General features: G+C 40.6%; 1 protein-coding gene across 2 annotated transcripts in view; it reads left to right on the top strand.

The window, feature by feature from the left end:
• TRPM4 (transient receptor potential cation channel subfamily M member 4) overlaps window positions 1-24,102 on the top strand; it is a 90,362-nt gene that overhangs the window by 27,304 nt on the left and 38,956 nt on the right. For both annotated transcript variants that reach the window (XM_069741763.1, XM_069741764.1), the window contains exons 2-11: window positions 395-480; window positions 4,898-5,075; window positions 13,641-13,821; window positions 15,216-15,382; window positions 15,510-15,687; window positions 16,699-16,763; window positions 17,757-17,939; window positions 18,222-18,321; window positions 20,475-20,593; window positions 23,208-23,582. In XM_069741763.1, coding sequence (XP_069597864.1) covers window positions 395-480; window positions 4,898-5,075; window positions 13,641-13,821; window positions 15,216-15,382; window positions 15,510-15,687; window positions 16,699-16,763; window positions 17,757-17,939; window positions 18,222-18,321; window positions 20,475-20,593; window positions 23,208-23,582 — 1,632 coding nt within the window. The remainder of the gene's footprint in view (window positions 1-394; window positions 481-4,897; window positions 5,076-13,640; window positions 13,822-15,215; window positions 15,383-15,509; window positions 15,688-16,698; window positions 16,764-17,756; window positions 17,940-18,221; window positions 18,322-20,474; window positions 20,594-23,207; window positions 23,583-24,102) is intronic.

Below are 24,102 nucleotides of genomic sequence, written 5' to 3'. Positions count from 1 at the left end.
TCTGTAGAGAATATCTGGGGAGGGGTGATGGATCAGGACGTGGTGCAGGATCTGTTATTTTACAAGCACTTTGGAATTAATGTTTACAAAGAATCCGGTTTTTCGCCGTAAAATGTGAAACTGTTGACGAAAAGGGTGAGGCTCCTGAATGTCAGCGCCGCGACCCGTCACACCTCTTCATCAAACGGGTGACTCACATTGATGGACACGGGAGGCTGCAACCTTTGACTTAGGTTCCTGATAAGTTCTCCTCCTTTTCTGCACATCTAGCACATTATCCATTTTATTATTTAATCAGCCTGGCAACTTTACTTTATTTTCCTAAGACCATCCTAAAATATATAACTAAATTAGCAAAATCTCATTTCTGTTTTTTTTTTCCTTTTATCTACAGAGCTGGATCCCCAAATTATTCAAAAAGAAAACCTGTACCACATATATAGAGGACAACAAACCTGGCCGTTACGTTACTTCTTACAGGTTTGCCTCTTTGTGTTGTGTATTATGTATTTACTGCTGTAATGGGGTATACGTAGCCTGGCACAGATCAAAGGGGTAATGTCCTAAACAAAGGTCTCCAAAGTAAGTGATAACTTGGGGTCCGCACAATCCCAAAATTGACCAGAGAAGTTTCTAGGTATTAATAAAGTACCCCCTTTGTGCCTTCACGTTGAAATAGTGACCCCCCCCCTTGTGCCTCCTCATATATTTAGATAGAACCCCTTGTGCCCCCTTAATTTTTTTTTATTTTTATTTTTTTCACCGAGTGTTTTTCAGATGGTTTTGGCCAATGCCGCTTTTTTTTCAGGGTTATCCTGTGGTTTATGTGACATCTATTTTTTTTTTCTTTTTTTCCACTGTCCTTATCCTTTTTTCTTTTTTTTTTTTTTCACTCCACGATAATTAAAAAAACAAAAAAACTAGCATATTTTTAAGCAAAATGCTCCAAAAAATGGGCATCTTTTGAAACTTTCTTTTTGAAAAGTACAGACTTTTTTTCCGCGCAGAAAACGCCAGGAAAATGGAAGTCGCTTCTTTTTTTCTTTTTTTTTTTTCTTTTTGGTGTTTTACAAACCTGCAGCAGTTAAGAGGCGCCGGAACATATGAACAGCGAGTAATTTTTACATATTATTGTTTGTGTTCATCCTTTGGAGCGTTTTCTGCAGTCTGTGACATGGCGCAGGCAGATTGATGAGCTGATGTCAGTCCTCTGCTTGCTGCGTGACAACCTCTGGCTGATCTATGGCTCTCTGCTCTGTCGCTGCTGCTGCTGAAGAACCTCTTCATAAATAAACAAGGAACTCCGCATTTAAGCCAGAGAGTAGGTGGCAGAGGAGAGCGCAATTCTGTAAAAGTGATATGTGAAAAACTGCTGTCGTAGAAAGAGACGTCATCTGTGACGTCAAAATGTGAACATTCTACAAATATTTCCACTTACTACTTATTCAAGGTTAGACAATAGAAGAACGCTTTGTATAAGACTCTATAATTTTTTTTTTTTAAACCACTGGACAAAAGAGAAGTGTGAAAACTTTTGCAATAAACTTGTAAAAAGTAACTTATAAAACGTTCGGTGGATTGTAAAAATATGTAACAAGGTAAGAAAATTGTCATAAAGGTTAATCTCAGGTTATAGCAAGTCCCCATGTAGAAGGCAAAAAATGGAAGCAGCGCACCACCAGTTAGAGGTGGAAAAGTAATGCTATTAAATAGCCCAAAAATGGCCTAGAATTTATATTTTTACTAGCTGAAGAGCCCGGCGTTGCCTGGGCATAGTAAATATCTGTGGTTAGTTATAGCACCTCACTTCTCTTATTTTCCCATCACGCCTCTCATTTTCCCAATCACATCTTTCATTTTCCCCCTCACATCTCTCATTTTCTCCCTCACTCCTCTCATTCCCCCCTAACACTTGTCATTTCGACCTCACATCTGTCATTTTCTGATCACTCCACTATTTTTCCTCACTCCTCTCATTTTTCACTCACACCTTTTCATTTTCACCTCACACCTCTCATTTTCACCTCATCACCTCAGTATATACATGTTTGTCATCTCCCTTATATATAGTATACATCTGTATGTCATCTCCTGTATATAGTATATACCTGTATGTCATCTCCCCTGTATATAGTATATACCTGCTGTGTGTCATCTCCCCTATATATAGTATATACCTGAATGTCATCTCCTTCTATATATAGTATATACCTGTATGTCATCTCCTCCTGTATATAGTATATACCTGTGTCATCTCCCCTGTATATAGTATATATCTGAGTGTCATCTCCTCCTGCATATAGTATATACCTGCATGTCATCTTCTATATATAGCATATACCTGTATGTCATCTCCTCCTGTATATAGTATATACCTGTGTGTCATCTCCCCTGTATATAGTATATACCTGTATGTCATCTCCTCCTGTATATAGTATATACCTGTGTGTCATCTCTCCTGTATATAGTATATATCTGTGTGTCATCTCCCCTGTATATAGTATATACCTGTGTCATCTCCTCCTGTATTAGACCTCGTTCACATGTTATTTGCTCAGTATTTTTACCTCAGTATTTGTAAGCTAAATTGGCAGCCTGATAAATCCCCAGCCAACAGGAAGCCCTCCCCCTGGCAGTATATATTAGCTCACACATACACATAATAGACAGGTCATGTGACTGACAGCTGCCGTATTTCCTATATGGTGCAATTGTTGTAGTTTGCTTATTAATCAGATTTTTATTTTTGAAGGATAATACCAGACTTGTGTGTGTTTTAGGGCGAGTTTCGTTTGTCAAGTTGTGTGTGTTGAGTTGCGTGTGGCGACATGCATGTAGCGACTTGTGTGAGATGAGTTTTGTGTAGCAACATGCGTGTAGCAACTTTTTGTGTGTCGAGTTGCATGTGACAGGTTAGTGTAGCAAGTTGTGTGCAGCAAGTTTTGCGCATGGCGAGTTTTGCGCGTTGCGAGTATTATGTGTGGTGCCTTTTGAGTATGTGCAAGTTTTGTGTGAGGCAACTTTTGCATGTGTTGCAGCTTTTGTGCATTTGGCAATTTTTCCGCGTGTGCAAGTTTTGCGTGTGGCGAGTTTTTCATGAGGAGAATTTTGCACTTGTGGCGAGTTTTGCAAGAGCCTAGTTTTTGCATGTGGCGAGTTCTGCGTGTGGCGAGTTTTGAGTGGCGACTTTTGTGTTTTGACTTTTATGTGGCGAGGTTGGTGTATTTGTGGTGAAATGTGTGCTGAGGGTAATATGTGTTCAAGCACGTGGTAGTGTGTGGCGCATTTTGTGTGTGTTCATATCCCCGTGTGTGGTGAGTATCCCATGTCGAGGCCCCACCTTAGCAACTGTACGGTATATACTCTTTGGCGCCATCGCTCTCATTCTTTAAGTCCCCCTTGTTCACATCTGGCAGCTGTCAATTTGCCTCCTACACTTTTCCTTTCATTTTTCCCATTATGTAGATAGGGGCAAAATTGTTTGGTGAATTGGAAAGCGCGGGGTTAAAATTTCACCTCACAACGAAGCCTATGACGCTCTCAGGGTCCAGACGTGTGACTGTGCAAAATTTTGTTTCTGTAGCTGCGACGGTGCAGATGCCAATCCCGGACACACACACACACACACACACACACACACACACACACACACACACACACACACACACACACACACACACATTCAGCTTTATATAGTAGATAGGGGGTCTCCGTTTCTAAAACCTAAAAGCTTATTTATCTAGTCCCTGTTATGCCTATATAGCAACTCACTCAGGAAGATGGGTTGTACACTAAAAAAACTGCTAGTGACCCTGCCGCTTAGTGTACGGACTAGAGAATCTCGCTGAGGTCCCGAGTGGTGCCTGTGGGTGCAGATAATGGCCTAACCACAGACTTGGAGATCGCAATTGGGACCTAAACTGCCTAAAAGGCTGTCGAGTTGCTCCACGTTCCTCCTAAAGAACTGTAGGGAAGAGCAGAGTGTGAATTACCTACAGGAGGAGAAGTGTGCAGAACAAAGGAAAGATCCCAGAGTGAGTAAAGTGAATAATAAGAGATGAAACAAAGAATAAAGCAAGAACTGTTAACACATATACTGCCTAGTTACTAAAGATAAACAGAAGAGGGGTGCAAAGAAACAGCAAGGCGAAAAACCTTAGCTGGAATTTCAGACTCACAGACAGATGTCAGAAAATCCAAATAAGCCTATCACCAGCAGGAAACCCCTGTAAGGGACAGAATGTAAGCTGCACCCAAAAGGTGATAGGCAGACAAATGAAAACACATGTTATACTAAACAGACTGGAGCCAGAATAGCAGAAACCAAACAACCAAAGAAAAGGTGTCTGCTGTCACTCTGCAGAAAGCGAAGCTGACCACAGGACACTCAAGGGCTGTCATGTAAAAGTGATCGGATCCAGGAGCATGACAACCTCTATATCCACAGTTCTACCCTAGACCAAAATCCCACTCGAATGAATATCCTGCATAGTGGGAGCCCAAAGTTATATCCATTCAACTAAATGAGATAGTCATCTCATACTTGGGCATAATTTTTAAGGGGATAGGTCACATCTGGCTCCTTAAAGGACCCAGTGGCGCTCCTGCCGTATTAAGACACCAGTAATAAAGATGGCACATGATTAGAGGTGGCCCTATTTTTTTTTTTTTTTTCTTTCTGCCCACTTAACTGTTGTGTGGTCATAAATCATCTGAAAGGAGCTGAGATAAAAACTCTCCTGCAAAGGGAGCTCGCTGACAGTCTCGGTTAACTCTTTCTGGCAGCCAGCAATAGATAGTTCAGCAGAGGTTATAAAAGACAAATGATGCAAAAGTTTTTATGAAATCAAATTGTAAATGTTTTTTTTAACCCTAAAATGTTTGTTCTGTCACTCAGACCGGGCCAGTTCTGCCAATGTGGACTGCCCAAACAAAATCATGGGTCTGTGGCCATGGAAGACAATTTTGGAGCAGCCATTGTGAGCACCTGGAACTCGGCGGAGCACACGACCGAAGAGCCCACCGATGCCTATGGAGAGATTGAGTTTGTAGGCGCTGGGAAGAAGCTCAGCAAGGTGAGACTGTGGATAACAGGTTCCTATTATCATATCGGTAATTAATAACTAAAAGTGGTGTCCTTCCCATGGGCTCCATAGTGCTCCTGTGTCCTGTGACTGAGCATTAATATCAGGCACGTCCATACAGGCCAACTACTAATTTTTCTCAAATTTTTGTTCTTTTGGACCAAAATGGAGCAGACCTCACCTGCAGATTGTTCCTCATGGGTGGGATCACGGTCTTCCTGGGAGGGAACTTGTCAGGCTGCTGCAGTGCAATACAGAGCAACCTCCACCAGGGGGAGCTTGAGAGGAAAGTGAGACTGCACACACAGGACAGCAGAACAGACGCCACCAAGTGGCAAGAGAGTGGTCAGACAAGCCGAGTCAAAAGCACGAGATACAGTAGCACAGCAGTATAATAGGATCAGACAGATGGATAGTCAGAATGTAGCCAGAGATCAGTAAACCAGAACGGGCAAAAGCTAGACTGACATAAGTATGGTGTTATACGCCACCTCTACAATTCTGTTAAAGGGATTGTCCACTTTTCACAGAACCCCCATCTCCATTACTGTATATCCCTCATATAGTATTATAACAGCCTGTTCTCCCCTCCGGTGCCGTCATTCCAGTAATGTTAGTGCTGGGTCTCCTGGTGATTATATGATGTCACATGATCCCCGCAGCCAATCAGCCGCCGCTTCACTCACTTCCTTTGGAGGAAGTTCAGTACTCACTGCTTTTGTTCTCACATGGTTATCTCATTACCTTCCTTCTGTGAGTCTTGGCAAGGCTCACACTCTGTAAAGCCCTAGGCTCCAGTTGCCAGTTATACCTGACCCTGGTTCTCTCCCTATTCCTCTGCTGCCCAAATCCTGTGTGATATTCTGTTGTTGTCCTTGGATTGTTTTTATTTGACTTTTTCTGAATTCTCTGGTGTTTGAGCCAACTTTAAGCAACCCTGCTCTGTGGAACCTCTCCACCGGCCAGCAGCTACTCCGTGGATCCAACCCAGGGGGCCCTATCGGGAAAGATGCAAGCTCAGCTCCTGAGCCTGTATCTAAAAAATGGGACCCAACATGTGATCTAATAATACAGCATATATCAGGAAGGGGTTAGTGATGAATACAATCATTTACTGATTGAGGTTTAGGCATTAAAGGTTGGTGTATTAAGTGATGGTTTGCACATTCCCAGCAAAACCTGAGAAAACCTCAGGAGTGACGTGAAATGGACGCAGGCAGCACGATGTCTATTTTGTTATCTGGTTGTCTATGCATCTGTATTTTTGTGAATGCTGCAATTATACTGCTACTTTTATAAATTGATATGTTGATTTTTTTTTTTTTTATGAAGCTTTTGTTCGCCTGTAAACCTTACATTTTTCATGTTTGGAGTGGTAGCTGTTCTTCCCTCTCTACATTGTCAGCTATATTTAGTCTTGTCACACGTTGTTTATTCAGCATTCGCCATTCAAAGCAGGTCGCTGGCCGGGCTCCATGTCTAGGCAACCAGTAGATGCTTCTCTGTACAGTTGAAAGGACACTATGCAAATGTCTCGGTGTCAGAGTATACATTACTTAAACATTTCTGCAAACATCACTTCGGCTTTCACTTCCAAAATCCTCTGCTAGAGTCACACATTGGGCAATGCGATGGTCTCGCCCCTCATGCCACCTGCAGCACTTTAAACATCAGCAGTGTTTGAATTGAAATGTTAGATGGGAAATCCATTGTACTTGTTGGATGTCATCTTGCTAAAAAGATAAAATTGCAAAGAGTAAAAAAAGCAACTTTTCAATTTTACTTTTCGTTCTCTGCTGGATTTGGCTAGTTTCTGTCTTTTGCTGCTGCTGCTGTTGCAGAGGTAACGTTGCCTCTGCTAGAAGCATCAGAAAAGATCGTTTCCTGAACAGCATACATATGAAAACCCCTTCTAACTAATTTGCATTTTAACTCTTGGTGTATTATGCTTATCAACCAGAAGTGGGCTGAGATTGGTGATTGTGGTGACTGGTAATTGGTTTAGCAGGTATTTCTGGTGGGTTGATGGAACTAGGAGAAACAGACCAGGAAAAAGCCTATTTAGACAGGCATTATATGAACACTGGCTATACTCAAGCCAATCGGCAGTTGTTTAAAGGTCTGTTTAGACCGGCTGACCAGAATTTGATATGCACTTAACAATCATTTACACGATCATTCTGTGTGCATAGAATGTCATCATTATCGGCAGCACGTCACCTGTTTACACAAGACAATGTGCTGCACAGAACTTTGACTTTAAAAGGGTTATTCCCATCTTCATGCATAGGTTTTTGTCAGATAGTACTTGTAATATAAAACATTTTGCACTTTGCTCTTCGTTAAAATGTTGAGCTGCTCTTGAGATTTTAAGTAACACTTTTGTTTACAGATTGTTGCCGTGGAGGCCGACCACCACTGCCAAACAGGTTCAGTGCTTACAAGCTCTTTCCTATTGAGCACTGTTTTGAAGCTGGCCACGATCACAGGAGTGCTCTGTTGCCCCCTAACCAGGCTGGTTTCAGCGCAATGCTTACAAGCTAGACAGCAGCGGTGGTCGGTCTCCTAGGCAACAAGTTGTATACAAAAGAAAAATGTCAATATCTCAAGAGCGGCTCCAAATTTTAATGAGCAGTAAAATGCAAAAGTGCTTGTATTAACCAGCACAATCCAATAATGTCAATCTATGGAGATGGGAATATCCCTTTAATGACGGCATGAATGACGGCAAAACCAGGGATTCAAGCTTCAGGAGGCTAATTTGCATATTCCAGGTGCCTTCTGGGAGAAGCGAAGTCTCCCTAAGCTAGAAGATCGTTGGGTACAGCCGGGACCAGCTGCTTCGAAAGCATCACCAAACCAGGGATTCAAGCTTCAGGAGGCTAATTTGCATATTCCAGGTGCCTTCTGGGAGAAGCGAAGTCTCCCTAAGCTAGAAGATCGTTGGGTACAGCCGGGACCAGCTGCTTCGAAAGCATCACCAAACCAGGGATTCAAGCTTCAGGAGGCTAATTTGCATATTCCAGGTGCCTTCTGGGAGAAGCGAAGTCTCCCTAAGCTAGAAGATCGTTGGGTACAGCCGGGACCAGCTGCTTCGAAAGCATCACCAAACCAGGGATTCAAGCTTCAGGAGGCTAATTTGCATATTCCAGGTGCCTTCTGGGAGAAGAGAAGTCTCCCTAAGCTAGAAGATCGTTGGGTACAGCCGGGACCAGCTGCTTCGAAAGCATCACCAAACCGCGCGCCGTAAGAATTTTTGCCTGTAGGACATTATTGCAAGAGAGCTTGGCTGAGTAGATTACACAAGAAGGAAAACACACAGCAAGTCAGCAGGATCTAGGAGCAACATGGCAGATGTGACAACCTACATGGTGAGCTGCAGCATGTGCTACATGTTCACAGATTGACCAGAAGAAGAATCCAATTTCACCTGTCAGAAGTGTAGACTAGTGGCCCTTTTAGAAGAAAAGGTGCGGGGTCTGGAAGAAAGAATAGCAACTTTGAAACTCATCAAAGAGAATGAAGACTTTCTAGACAGAACAGAAGCATCTCTACTGGTCACAGAAGGTGCAAAAAGTGTCAGAGAACCTCCAAAAGCAGATGAGTGGAAGCATGTGACCAAAAGAAGCAAGAAGACCATGGAGAAGTCACCAACCACACAACTGAAGAACCGATATCAAATCTTTGTAGAGGATGAAGATGGCACACCTAAGAATGAAGCAATACCAGCAAGCAAAAAAGAAAAGGGCACACAGCAACAAGTGACAGCAAAAAGTACAGCCAAGAAGCAACGAAGAGTGGTGGTGGTGGGAGACTCACTACTGAGAGGCAACGAAGCAGCCATCTGCAGACCGGACATAACTGCAAGAGAAGTATGCTGCCTTCCAGGTGCGATGATCAAGGATGTGACCGATAGGATACCAAAGCTCTTCAGCTCCAAGGACGTCCACCCATTTCTTCTGATACATGTTGGCACCAATGACACGGCAAGGAAGGACCTACCGACAATCTGCAAGGACTTTGAAGAGTTGGGGAAGAAAGTAAAAGAACTGGATGCACAGGTAGTTTTTTTCTTCTATCCTTCCAGTAGACGGGCATGGCACCAGGAGATGGAACAGGATCCTTGATGCAAACAACTGGCTAAGACGATGGTGCAGACAACAAGGATTTGGATTCCTGGACCACGGTGTGAATTACTGGTATGATGGACTCCTCGCCAGAGACGGACTACACCTCAACAAACCTGGGAAACACACATTCGCCAGAAGACTCGCTACACTCATCAGGAGGGCGTTAAACTAGAAGAAGAGGGGACGGGAAGAAAAACATTAGACTCGAACAAAGACGACCCAGGAAGACATACTCAGAAGGGAGGTAAGAACATTTCTAAAACAATCCACAGTGAGGAGATTGGAACAAAACAAAATCCTCTAAACTGCATGCTCGCAAACGCCAGAAGCCTGACAAACAAGATGGAAGAACTAGAAGCAGAAATATCTACAGGTAACTTTGACATAGTGGGAATAACCGAGACATGGTTAGATGAAAGCTATGACTGGGCAGTTAACTTACAGGGTTACAGTCTGTTTAGAAAGGATCGTAAAAATCGGAGAGGAGGAGGGGTTTGTCTCTATGTAAAGTCTTGTCTAAAGTCCACTTTAAGGGAGGATATTAGCGAAGGGAATGAGGATGTCGAGTCCATATGGGTTGAAATTCATGGAGGGAAAAATGGTAACAAAATTCTCATTGGGGTCTGTTACAAACCCCCAAATATAACAGAAACCATGGAAAGTCTACTTCTAAAGCAGATAGATGAAGCTGCAACCCATAATGAGGTCCTGGTTATGGGGGACTTTAACTACCCGGATATTAACTGGGAAACAGAAACCTGTGAAACCCATAAAGGCAACAGGTTTCTGCTAATAACCAAGAAAAATTATCTTTCACAATTGGTGCAGAATCCAACCAGAGGAGCAGCACTTTTAGACCTAATACTATCTAATAGACCTGACAGAATAACAAATCTGCAGGTGGTCGGGCATCTAGGAAACAGCGACCACAATATTGTACAGTTTCACCTGTCTTTCACTAGGGGGACTTGTCAGGGAGTCACAAAAACATTGAACTTTAGGAAGGCAAAGTTTGAACAGCTTAGAGATGCCCTTAATCTGGTAGACTGGGACAATATCCTCAGAAATGAGAATACAGATAATAAATGGGAAAAGTTTAAGAACATCCTAAATAGGCAGTGTAAGCGGTTTATACCTTGTGGGAATAAAAGGACTAGAAATAGGAAAAACCCAATGTGGCTAAACAAAGAAGTAAGACAGGCAATTAACAGTAAAAAGAAAGCATTTGCACTACTAAAGCAGGATGGCACCATTGAAGCTCTAAAAAACTATAGGGAGAAAAATACTTTATCTAAAAAACTAATTAAAGCTGCCAAAAAGGAAACAGAGAAGCACATTGCTAAGGAGAGTAAAACTAATCCCAAACTGTTCTTCAACTATATCAATAGTAAAAGAATAAAAACTGAAAATGTAGGCCCCTTAAAAAATAGTGAGGAAAGAATGGTTGTAGATGACGAGGAAAAATCTAACATATTAAACACCTTCTTCTCCACGGTATTCACGGTGGAAAATGAAATGCTAGGTGAAATCCCAAGAAACAATGAAAACCCTATATTAAGGGTCACCAATCTAACCCAAGAAGAGGTGCGAAACCGGCTAAATAAGATTAAAATAGATAAATCTCCGGGTCCGGATGGCATACACCCACGAGTACTAAGAGAACTAAGTAATGTAATAGATAAACCATTATTTCTTATTTTTAGGGACTCTATAGCGACAGGGTCTGTTCCGCAGGACTGGCGCATAGCAAATGTGGTGCCAATATTCAAAAAGGGCTCTAAAAGTGAACCTGGAAATTATAGGCCAGTAAGTCTAACCTCTATTGTTGGTAAAATATTTGAAGGGTTTCTGAGGGATGTTATTCTGGATTATCTCAATGAGAATAACTGTTTAACTCCATATCAGCATGGGTTTATGAGAAATCGCTCCTGTCAAACCAATCTAATCAGTTTTTATGAAGAGGTAAGCTATAGACTGGACCACGGTGAGTCATTGGACGTGGTATATCTCGATTTTTCCAAAGCGTTTGATACCGTGCCGCACAAGAGGTTGGTACACAAAATGAGAATGCTTGGTCTGGGGGAAAATGTGTGTAAATGGGTTAGTAACTGGCTTAGTGATAGAAAGCAGAGGGTGGTTATAAATGGTATAGTCTCTAACTGGGTCGCTGTGGCCAGTGGGGTACCGCAGGGGTCGGTATTGGGACCTGTTCTCTTCAACATATTCATTAATGATCTGGTAGAAGGTTTACACAGTAAAATATCGATATTTGCAGATGATACAAAACTATGTAAAGCAGTTAATACAAGAGAAGATAGTATTCTGCTACAGATGGATCTGGATAAGTTGGAAACTTGGGCTGAAAGGTGGCAGATGAGGTTTAACAATGATAAATGTAAGGTTATACACATGGGAAGAGGGAATCAATATCACCATTACACACTGAACGGGAAACCACTGGGTAAATCTGACAGGGAGAAGGACTTGGGGATCCTAGTTAATGATAAACTTACCTGGAGCAGCCAGTGCCAGGCAGCAGCTGCCAAGGCAAACAGGATCATGGGGTGCATTAAAAGAGGTCTGGATACACATGATGAGAGCATTATACTGCCTCTGTACAAATCCCTAGTTAGACCGCACATGGAGTACTGTGTCCAGTTTTGGGCACCGGTGCTCAGGAAGGATATAATGGAACTAGAGAGAGTACAAAGGAGGGCAACAAAATTAATAAAGGGGATGGGAGAACTACAATACCCAGATAGATTAGCGAAATTAGGATTATTTAGTCTAGAAAAAAGACGACTGAGGGGCGATCTAATAACCATGTATAAGTATATAAGGGGACAATACAAATATCTCGCTGAGGATCTGTTTATACCAAGGAAGGTGACGGGCACAAGGGGGCATTCTTTGCGTCTGGAGGAGAGAAGGTTTTTCCACCAACATAGAAGAGGATTCTTTACTGTTAGGGCAGTGAGAATCTGGAATTGCTTGCCTGAGGAGGTGGTGATGGCGAACTCAGTCGAGGGGTTCAAGAGAGGCCTGGATGTCTTCCTGGAGCAGAACAATATTGTATCATACAATTATTAGGTTCTGTAGAAGGACGTAGATCTGGGTATTTATTATGATGGAATATAGGCTGAACTGGATGGACAAATGTCTTTTTTCGGCCTTACTAACTATGTTACTATGTTACTATGTTACTATGAATGATTCAGCCATCTGAAAAACTTTTGTTCCAATGATCAGCCCATCTAAATGAGCCTTAAGAGTCAGAACAGGAGCAGTGGGGGATTAAGGGTGAGTATTCCTAATTTGTTTTTACGATTAAAAAAAAAAAAAAAATTCAAAACTCCAAACAACCTTATGTGGGGTAGACATAAAAAAATTGAAATAAAAATAGCATTAAAAATGTACCAAATGAGGCTGGTTTCACACTTGCGTTTTAAAACGCATGCGTTTAAAAAAAAACGCATGGTGAAAAAACGCATGTACGCGTGCAAACGCCGCGCTTTTTTGACATATGCATTTTTGCATGTGGTGAGAAAAACGTGGCGTTTTAACGCGTTTACATGCGTTTTTTCATGCGTTTGCGTTTTTTAAACGCATGCAGATAAATGTGTGACAGCTGCCAATCCTCAAAATAAAGTAAAAAACCCACTATAAACAGAAAGAGCTAGGGTTAGGGTTAGCGTTAGGGGTAGGGTTAGGGGTAGGGATCCTAACCCTAACCCTAAAGGGATCCTAACCCTAAAGGGATCCTAACCCTAAAGGGATCCTACCCCTACCCCTAACCCTAACCCTACCCCTACCCTTAACCCTACCCCTAACCCTACCCTTAAAGGGATTAGGGGTAGGGTTAGGGGTAGGATCCCTTTATCAATTTTATGGTGTGGGGTGGTTTGAGTGTTTTTTGTTGTTTTTTTTTAATAAAAAACGCATGCGTTTTTAACGCATGCAAACGCATGTGGTTAAAAACGCATGCGTTTGCATAAACAGGAATGCATTTTTTTGCTGCAAAAAAAACGCATGCGTTTTTTTGCGGCAAAAAAAACGCAGCTAAAAATACTACATGTTGCATTTCTGCAACACAACGCATGCATAAAAAAGACGCATGCGGTGGCAAAACGCGGCAAAATGCATGTAAAAAAGCATGCGTTTTTAATGCTAAGTATAGGGAAAAAAACGCATGCGTTTTTTACCGCAAAAACAAAAACGCAAATGTGAAACCAGCCTTACCCTGCTTCTTGATAGTTTCCAGATGGCAATATTTTAAAAACTGATAAAAAAAATTATACGGTGACACCGCTCATTATGTTACAGCTCTATAATAAGAAATAATTGATACTTTTTTTTTACATTGGACTCCTTTATTAATTTTAGAAATTTACTTTAATCTTTCGTTTTTCTTTTTTTTTTTGTACAGTTTATTCGCTTATCAAATGAGACTGACCCCTCTATTGTATACAACCTTATTACTCATAATTGGAAGATCCCACCTCCAAACCTGGTGGTGTCTGTCGTGGGAGGAGATGGAGACTTCAAGATGATGACCTGGCTAAAGGATATTCTGAGGAAGGGATTGGTCAAGGCAGCGCAAAGCACAGGTCCGAGGCTAACGAGTCTTACATGGGAATAATGATTCAATAGCCCCCTATTTACATTAAACTAACGTCTGATAAGCCCACCGATATTGGGGAGATTGGCCAACAGTCTAATATGTATGGGGGTCTCCCTTTTCTGCTTAAGCCAAGCGTTGCTGTGTTGTGGGAGTAAGGGGACCTGGATGTCGTCCTGTCTAATGTTTCGTTCTATTCTTTTTAGTGTCCTTTTCCTTTTTCCCATGTGCCTTTCTATGCTCTACTGATTTTTTTTATTTTTTTTTAAATCTATATTTTTTCGTTTTCTTTGCTGCTTTTTTTTTCTTCCCACATTTTTCCTTTTTTTGTTGTCGTCTACGTTTTTCTTCTTCTTCTTCTTCATTTTCTTCTGTTGTCATTGTTCAGCGGAGGAAACTTGTAAACTGTTAATGGTACATCTCCCATCTTCAAGTGTTTACAGGAAATATAACTGGATGTTGTCTTCTGATAACCTGCATGTTATGGTGGGTTTGTGACATTCATTAATTACGCTATGAAAAATGAAATTCGTCTCTGTTAAGTGAGGGCAGTCCATCTAACACAATCTCAATCCATTACAGAGAGAACCATGCAATGATGGAGGGCCCAATATTCATGTGCATTGACAGCCCATTGAGTTAGCTGGGCTCAATGTAATGTTTTCGCCCCTGGGTTGCTGTTTTAGAAAAGTAAACACTTTATTCGAGGTTTTATTGCAGGTTTCAATAGTTTATTGTTCCAGCAGTGAGTGACCCTGTCATTAGCCTATTTTTGGTGGACTTGTCTACGTTAGTTAGAAAACTCCTTTTATGAAGACCATATTTCTGTCCCTCTTCAGCATTTACCAACAATAAGACCTTTTCCCATTTTTACCCAACCGGTCCTTCTCCCGCGTGAACCCACCGCCGGTCCTTCTCCCGCGTGAACCCACCGCCGGTCCTTCTCCCGCGTGAACGCACCGCCGGTCCTTCTCCCGCGTGAATCCACCGCCGGTCCTTCTCCCGCGTGAACCACCCTCTTTGATTTGCAGGTCTCTCTTCCTGTTCTTTCATCCATCACTTCCCAATTCTCATCCTTCAGATCTTTCCTCCTGCACTCTCACTTCCACCCTCATCTCTTTCACTTCCACTATTACCCTCCCTGTTTTCAGTATTCTTTATAGTCCCTCACAAGGAATGTAATTTTGCTGTTTATTTACCCACTATCTGACCTAAGCATACACAGAGATAATTTTTGGCCCATCCTACCGATAATGTCTTTTTGCCCTTTCACCGTGTACTATCTGTTTGCACTTGACTTGGTGTCTATATTACTTCCTTCTTAGAATTGCTGCAGAAATTTCTGTAAAAAAAAGTGAAAATAATCTCATGTTCTCATGACAGGTGCTTGGATAATGACTGGTGGAATGCAAGTCGGCATTGGAAAATATGTTGGTGAAGCCGTCAGAGACCATGCCACTGCTAGCTCCAATTCTAGGACTAAAGTGGTGGCAATGGGCATTGCACCATGGGGAATTGTACATAACCGCCAAAGCCTGGTGAACCCTAAGGTGAGATTTTCCTGGTTGACAGTGATGTGATTTCTAGAGCAAAGAGCATCTTATAAGACTCTCACTTTCAGCCATGTATCTCTTGGAGTTCGTTCGTTGACTCATGCTTGACCTTGTTTTTTTGTAGGGATCTTCTCCTGCAAAATACTTTATGGAGAGCGTGGACGGACCAACATATTCTTTGGACAACAATTATTCAGTGTTCCTTTTAGCAGATGATGGAACCAATGAACAAATGGGAGGAGAAACCAGCTTCAGATTTAGGCTTGAGGAGCACATATCTAGACAGAAAACTGGAGTGGGAGGTGAGAGAACTTTTATTAAAGAACATAGATCTTCCTGAATTAATTTTAACTTGGCATCTATTAGTAATGCAAAGGGGTCATCTGACAACTAAACTTTTTTGGAAAGACAGTGATGGCTACACGGGAATGGGAAGAGAGTGGCCAAGTGCCAGAATAGGCGCATCTTCCAGATGTGCCTTTTCTGGGGTGGCTGGGGGCAGGTGTTTTTAGCCAGAGGGGGCCAATAACCGTGGACCCTCTCCAGGCTATTAATATCTGCCCTCAGTCACTGGCTTTACTACTCTGGCGGAGAAAATTGCGCGGGAGCCAACGGCAATTTTTTCTGCAATTTAACCCTGTAATTTAATAGCTAGAACGGCCAAATTTTGCACATACACACTACTGACATTAGTAGTGTGGAATATGCAAAAAAAAAGGTGATATGAGATGGTTTACTGTATGTAAACCAGGTCTCATATCATGTCGGGTTTAGGAAGGAGAAAGCAAAAGCCGGTAATTGAATTACCGGCTTTAAAGCTATCTAGCGCTGTATGAAGTAATAATATATATACATATGTGTCTCACTGATATATATATATATATATATATATATATATATATATATATATATATATATATATATAATTATATTATTTTTTTTTTACACATGCATCCCTTGTATAGCCGTATGTCGGATTTGCAAGCCTGCGAGAAAAACACGCAGTACGGATGCCATACGGAGGATGCCATGTGCAAAATACGCTGACACACCCTGCCTACGGAGGAGCTACGGACCACTATTTTGGGGACTTTTCAGCGTATTACGGCCGTAATATATGGACCGTATTGTCTTAGCCGAGTGTGACTCCAGCCTTAAGCCAAATTTTTGATGTGGCTACAACATTTAGAGTTTTTTGAGCTTCTTGACAGAAGAGTTTTTATTCGTAAAGTTATTTAATTGTGTAGGCTTCATGTTACTTCTAATTTACATGCATTTTAATGCTAAACAATTGTGTTTTTTTTGTAATCTAGGCAAAGGAAGCATTGAAATCCCAGTTCTGTGCATGCTGATTGCCGGAGAGTCTAAAATGTTGGAAGTAAGGATCTATTAAATTACTTAGTCGGTTTTTACAGTAAACAGGAAGGAACGAAGATTAAATAACTCTTGTTTTCAGAGACTTTGTCTTGATTTGATACATAGGACTGTAGGGTTATCCTTTAATCAACATGCTGCAGATCTTCCTAAACATTTTCTTGTCCTACTGAGGATTCTTCTATTCTTCTCATGCTCCTTCCACTTATTTTTTTTCTTCCTCTTCTTCATCACATTTTCTTACTCTTTTTTTCCTTTGCTCTTTTTTCCTTTATTACCTTTTCTGCCTCCTTTTTTTTTTCTTCATCTAATTTTCTTACTCCTGCTTTCTTCATTTTTTTTCTTCTCCCTCCCTCATTCATTCCTTCCTTCCCTCCTTCCTTCCTTCCTTCCTTCCTTCCTTCCTTTCTGCTTCTCCCTCCTTCCTGCTTCTCCCTCCTTCCTGCTTCTCCCTCCCTTCTCCTTCCTCCCTTCTCCTTTCTCCCTTCTCCTTTCTTCCTTCTGCCTTCCTTCTTTCCTTTCCTTCCTTCCTTCCTTCCTTCCTTCCTTCCTTCCTTCCTTCCTTCCTTCCTTCCTTCCTTCCTTCCTTCCTTCCTTCCTTCCTTCCTTCCTTCCTTCCTTCCTCTAATTTTCCTATTTCTACTGCCTCCACATTTCTCTTTTCTCTCTAGTCTTCTCCTTTACTCTATTCATCTTTTCTACCATCCTATTTTATCTCTCCTTTTTTCTTCTGCTACATTTTCCTCTTAATTACATAGGTTGAACTTAATGGACCTGAGTTTTTTTTTTCAGCCTTTCCCGACCCTTTATACTTGAGCTATTGCTAGTTTATTCATAACCCACAATTCTTCTTTTGATCCATCTTTCTCTTCATCCAGTTTCTTCTTGATGTCAACAAATGAACAATTCCCTAACTCCCAATTACATCATCCTTCTTAGTTTTTAAAAGCCTTTTATATGGTTTTTGCTTGTTTTTTTCTTTTTCTTTTTTAACTAGAGAGTTTACAAAGCCACAATGAGTCCCATCCCATGTCTTCTTGTGGCGGGTTCTGGTGGAGTTGCCGACTGTCTGGCTGAAATTTTGGAAGAGTCACTTACATTGGAAACTATGCGAAGTCTGATAGAAGAGAAATTAAAGCAACACTTCCCAGAGGAGAACTTGACAAAAATGATAGGAAAGGTCCGTAGCAATTTCTCTCTTTATTTTCTTGAATTTATTTTTTTTAAGTTCACTTATTATTAATCACATTTAAAGATAAAGTGTCTGTCCCCTTTCAGGAAAATCTTGCCTACGGGTGCATTTTTTAATGTTTTTTTTTTTTTTAAGGAGCTGAATTTTTTTTAAAGGTGCAACCTTTTTAATGACAACTGCAGTCCATAATGGAAAGCTATGTGCATTAAAGGGCTGGTACATAAATAATGGTGTGGCTGATTAAAATTTGTATTTTTTTTTTTAATTTAGATTGAAAAAATTGTGGAAAATCGAGATCTGGTCACGGTCTATTCCAACGCTGATGGAACCGAAGATTTTGAGACTGTGATTTTAAAAGCTCTAGTAAAAGGTAAATAGTATTTTATAGAATATGTATGTATTGTATATTTATTGTATATGTGTGCGTGTGTATACAGTCATAGCTGAAAGTATTGGCACCCTTGAAATTCTTCCAGAAAATTAACTATTTTTTTCCAAAAAAATTATTGCAATTACACGTTTTGTTATATGCAGGTTTATTTCCTTTGTGTGTATTGGAACATAGAAAAACAGAAAAAAGGCAAATTGGACATAATTTCACACAAACCCCAAAAAAGGGCCGGGCAAAATTGTTGACACCCTCAACTTAATGTTTGGTTGCACCCTTTGTAATAAATAACTGCAATCAATCGTGTCCTATTACCACCAACGAGCTTCTTACACCTCTCCCCTGAAATTTTGGGCCGCTCTTCTTTTGTAACCTGCTCCAGGTCTCTCATATTTGAAGGAGCCTTCTCCCTACAGCAATTTTAAGTTCTCTCCACAGGTGTTCAATGGTATTTAGATCTGAACTCATTAATTGCCACTTTGTTTCTGTCCATTTCTGGGGGCTTCATGAATTATGTTTGGTGCCATTGTCCTGCTGGAAGCTCCATGACCTAGGATGAAAACCCAGATTTCTGACACTGGGCACTACATTGTGACCCAAATTTGTTTTGGTAATTTTCAGATTTCATGATTCCTTGCACACAGTCAAGGTACCCAGTGCCAGAGGTAACAAAACAATACCAAAACATCTTTGAACCTCCACCATATTTGACTGTAGGTACTGTTGTTTTACTTTGTAGGCCTCATTCCATTTTCTGTAAACTGTAATATGATGTGCGTTACCAAAAAGCCCTATCTTGGTCTCCTCTATCCACAAAACGCTTTAACAGAAGGATTTTGGCATACTCGGTACATTGTGGAAAACTGCAGTCTACCTGTTTTGTTTGTTTCAACAGTGGGGTCTTCCTGCTATAGTATTTCATTCAAATATCGACTTCTAGTTTTACCGACACTGATGCACCCTGTGCCTACAGAACATCTTGAATTTCTTTGGAACTTAATTGAGGCTGCTTATCCACCATCCAGACTGTCCTGTGTTGCATACAACCTTTCATCAATTTTTCTTGGTCGGCGAGGGAAATTAGCTAAAGTGTCATGGGTTGTAAATTTCTAGATTATGTTGAGCACCATGGACAAAGGAACATCAAGATCCCTGTAGATGGACTTGTACTCTTGAGATTGTTGATATTTTTTCAACAGTATCGGTTTTCAAGTCCTCACAGTTCTCTTCTCCTCTTTCTGTTCTCCATGATTAGTGTAGCACACGCAGACACACAATGCAAAGCTTGAGTCAACTTCTCCCCTTTTCATCTGGTTTCAGGGGTGATTTTCATATTGTCCACACCTGTTACTTGTCATAGGTGCATTTGAATGAGCATCACATGCTTGAAACAAAGTTGTTTACCCACAATTTTGGAAAGGTGCCAACAATTTTATGTGGACCATTTTAGGGTTTTTGTGAAATTATGTCCAATCTTCCTTTTTCCCTCTTTATTTCTTTTGTGTGTATTGGAACACAAAAAAAACAAGTAAATCAAAATCTGTGATTGCAAGAGAGAAATACTTAATTTTCTGGAATAACTTCAAGCGTGCCAACACTTTCGGCCATGACTTGATGCATTTGCTTCAATTTTTTCTACATCTACCTAAAACGTTTGCACAATACTGTAAAGTTACAAACTTTTAAAGATTGAAGTGTTGATAGCTTGCTTTTATCAATTAACAAAATGCAAAGTGAATGAAAGGGCAATCGAAATCCCGTCAATATTTGGAGTGACCGCCCTTTGCCTTCATCAGTTCTTCGTGTTACATTTATTCATTGTTTTTGAAGGAACTCCAAACATATTGTAGAACTGACCACAGATCTTCTGTTTTGAGGCTTGTGCTGATCCTTCTGTCTCTTCATGTGATCCCAAACAGAATAATGTGAGATCAGGGCTCCGTGGGGGCCGGATCGTCACTTCCAGGACTCCTCGTTCTTCTTTACACTTCTTTATGGCATTGGCTTGATATTTTGGGGTCGTGTTCAGAATAACTCTGGATCCAATCAGATGCCTCCCTGATGGTATTACATGACGGATAAAGATCTGCCTGGATTTCCCAAATATAATTGTTTTATTTCCGATTCTAACGCAGCTTGCAAGAAGCAGTCTAGCGATGCCACAGAATACCTGGATGAGCTGAAGTTAGCGGTAGCCTGGAACAGGGAGGACATTGCCAAGACAGAATTGTTCCATGGAGAAATACAATGGCGGGTATGATGCCACTGCTGAATATGATGCCATGTATATCGTGCTTGGACACTTCACACTTAGATTTCATCTTTTTTTTTTTTTTATTATTATTTCTATCCCCTGTCTTTGCCTCAACTCTATATCACTAGTGACATGTTGTGCTTTTATTACTTCATTTGACCTTTTCTTGTCTAACTTTTCGTGTTTTTTCGCTTTTTTTTTTTTTTTTCAATTTGTGCTTTATTATTGTAATTTGCACATTTTATTTTACGTTTATTTTACATGTTTTCTTGTTGCTGTTTTCATTTTTCCTTTTTTTTTCGACTGATTCATCAATTGCAACTTTTTTTTTTTTTTATAAAGTTGAACTTTTTATTCACAAATGTCCACCAGTTCCCCTATAGAATGATTTTTATGCACATCTGACATTTTTGCTCAATTTGTTTTTTACATCTTTGTGGAACATGGGACTTTCACAAACCAAAATAAAGTGCTTTCCACAATATTGGTGAACAGTTTTCACCATTTTTAAGAATTTGGGGCCGATTCATCACTTTTCTATTTTTTTTTTTAAGTCACTTTACTTTTTTTCATCCTGTGGTATTCGTTAACTTTGGCTCCAAAGTTTTAACATTTTTTATTCCAAAACAATTAAAAATTAATGTTTTATAGGGACATATTTTTCATCAGTGTTAAGTCTGATACATTACTATAATTTTTGTGCTACCGGAGCTTACATTGTGTTTTTCCTATTTAAGCAAATATGGATCAAAAACTTCATCCAGGGTTACTCCCTTTTTTTATAGTCATTCTTTTCCATTCCTTTTGTGGAATTTTAGATTAAATTTATTTTTCAACCGGAAATAGAACTAAAAACACATGATGTAATGCATGGGACATGAGAAGAACCCTGCATGGTCATTTCATGCAATTCTCGTCCTAGACGCTGCTCACTTCTGATATTCAGCTATGAGAAGACCCTTAGTTTTGTAATATCCTATCAGACTCCAAGACTACAGATTGTTTCCTCGCCTGGACATGAGCAACAAAGTTATATCCGCTTTATGAAACACACAAGTTCGTGGACTCATGGATTTCCTGTCAGAAGAATGCACAATTCGCAATCTCAGGAAGACATGCTTCCTCGTCTACTTTCTCATGTTCCGTAGGTTACAATATAAAAGGAAATGCTTTTTAAAAAAAGACCTGTCACGGGTCAAAAGTGACCAGTTTTTGCTCTTATTTTGTTCCCACTGCTCCCCATACAGTTCCAGAGCTCTAGACCTTTTTATCTAGTGCTACAATTTATGGTCTTTACTAAGAGGGCGGGGCTCACAGGGTTAAAATACAGAGCAGCATAAAGACACGCCCCTGAGGATCCTGTGAGTCACAGCTTATTGTAAAGACCATAAAAAGTAACACCAGAGTGAAAAGTTTATATCTCTGGAACTGTAAGACTGATTAAAAAAAACCCTAAACATAGAAAATTCTAGGAACAGTGAGAATAAAATAAGTTCAAAAACTGTCCACTTTTGACTTGGTCATAGGTCCTTATTAGCTTTTCTGACATGTCTTGCTCTAACAAATACAGGACTGTTTTTTTTCCATGGAAAACGTCTTTTGGATCGTATACCCCTTCTCACATGTAAAGCACCATGTAATAAATGGGGCTATAATAATAATAATAATCTCTTATTAGGGGACTCTGCATTATGCCATTCTTCTGTTATTGCTCATAGCGATGCATGTGTTCATTGACGACTAGGTGTTACCAATAATGGATTTGCTGCCACAAACTCTCCAGCTGTCCAATCAGTGCTGTGAGAGTCAAAATGTGTAGAGAAAATACAACTTAAAGAACCTCACCTTAGACCTGAGTCCTTTTAAAAGACCTTTGAGGGGTTTCTCGAACCTCATGAAGGATCATAGGTGAGGCCACTACACAATACTAACAAGGGTGAGTGGAAAGTGTGCAGGTGGACACGAACACCCAGGGTGATAAAATGTACAGTATACTCATAAAGAGAGAGTCAAAACTAAGGAAAACCAAAAATAAATTAAGGTAGAATAACCTCATTGAATCCCAAAAGTGGTCACAGGAAAAGGTGCTTGGAAGGTAGACACACTCAGTAGGAATATACACTGCATAGCGGAGAAAATCCCATAACTGTAGGGCTGGAACTCCTTAGCACAAATTCACCTAAAAGTATAGCCAGCAAGGAAGTGCAGTGAAGGGATAATATATAAAGTCCAACCAAGAATGTGGTGAGGCAAACTAAAATGGGAAAATGGAAAACACCTGGGGAGGACACTGTGTTACTTACATAAGTCCCATTATGATGAGACTTGTTTCTGACATCAATTTGTTTCTTTTTATGTGTATGGCTACCTTAGTCGGCTACTGTTCGTCAGAAAAAATAAGATCATCAATTAAATTCAACACGTGGACATGGCAGGTTCCCATATACATTAGGTAGTAGTAGACCAGTCATGACGAATTGGGTGGGTTCGTCAACTTTTTACTAATGTGTATGTGGGGTCCTAACATTTTGCGAGCTGTTCTATGTATTGGTCCATCATTATAATCCATAAAAGATTAAGTTGTAGACTCTTGACTTTTCTCCTTATACTACAGGCTTGTGATCTTGAAGACACCATGACGGACGCTCTCGTGAACGACAAACCCAGCTTTGTAAAGCTCTTTGTGGACAACGGGATGAACATCGTGGATTACCTGACGTATAGACAGCTGGAGGAGCTCTATAGTTCTGTGCTGGAGAATACGGTTCTCTGCCATTTGCTTCAGCGCAAACATGAAGAACCCAGAGAGTCTAACAAAGGACAGCAGCACCCAATCTACATGCCGGTGGACATCGGAGGCAAAGGACATGACTTCAAGCTCTACGAAGTGGCCAAAGTTCTACGAGAGCTCATGGGTGATGTCTGCGCCCCATTCTATACACACGTCTTGGGAAATGCAAAGAGTTCCGTCAACAGGAAGAACTCCCATGTACGTACTGACTCCACAAATGTTGACCATTGTTAGTTTGAGATGACAAGTTGACCTAAATAATTGTTTGGCCAGGCTCCTTGGAACTACAGGGCATTGAGTAGCCTACCAGAAGCCATCATGGTAGCTTCAACAATGGGGAGGCCAAAGTTTGAAAGCTGTTACTATTATTTTTTTTTTTACAAACTCTTTACCATTTTGTGAATCCAGCTCCAATGCAGACTTGTGTCTCCATGGTAACAGACTACAAACAAAGCATGTGTAGTCTGATGCTAAGCGACAGGAGATATAAAACATTGGAACGCCTTTTTAAGACTAGTTACAAAGATAGATCTTTGAATGTGAAAGTTTCTCAGTCTCCATTTACTTTAAAGGGGTTGGACACCTTTTGGGAACATTTGGGGGTAAAAAAAAATGTTGTATTGAAAATTTTACCAGTATTTGGGTTTTTGATGTCTGTGGCTATAATTCAGATGAGAGGACCTGAGAAAAGACAGTGTTACAAACTTATGCAATCTGA

The sequence above is a fragment of the Ranitomeya imitator genome, chromosome 10 (assembly GCF_032444005.1).
Source record: "Ranitomeya imitator isolate aRanImi1 chromosome 10, aRanImi1.pri, whole genome shotgun sequence".
Classification (NCBI taxonomy): Eukaryota; Metazoa; Chordata; class Amphibia; order Anura; family Dendrobatidae; genus Ranitomeya; species Ranitomeya imitator.
This window is presented reverse-complemented; position numbering and strand designations above follow the sequence as displayed.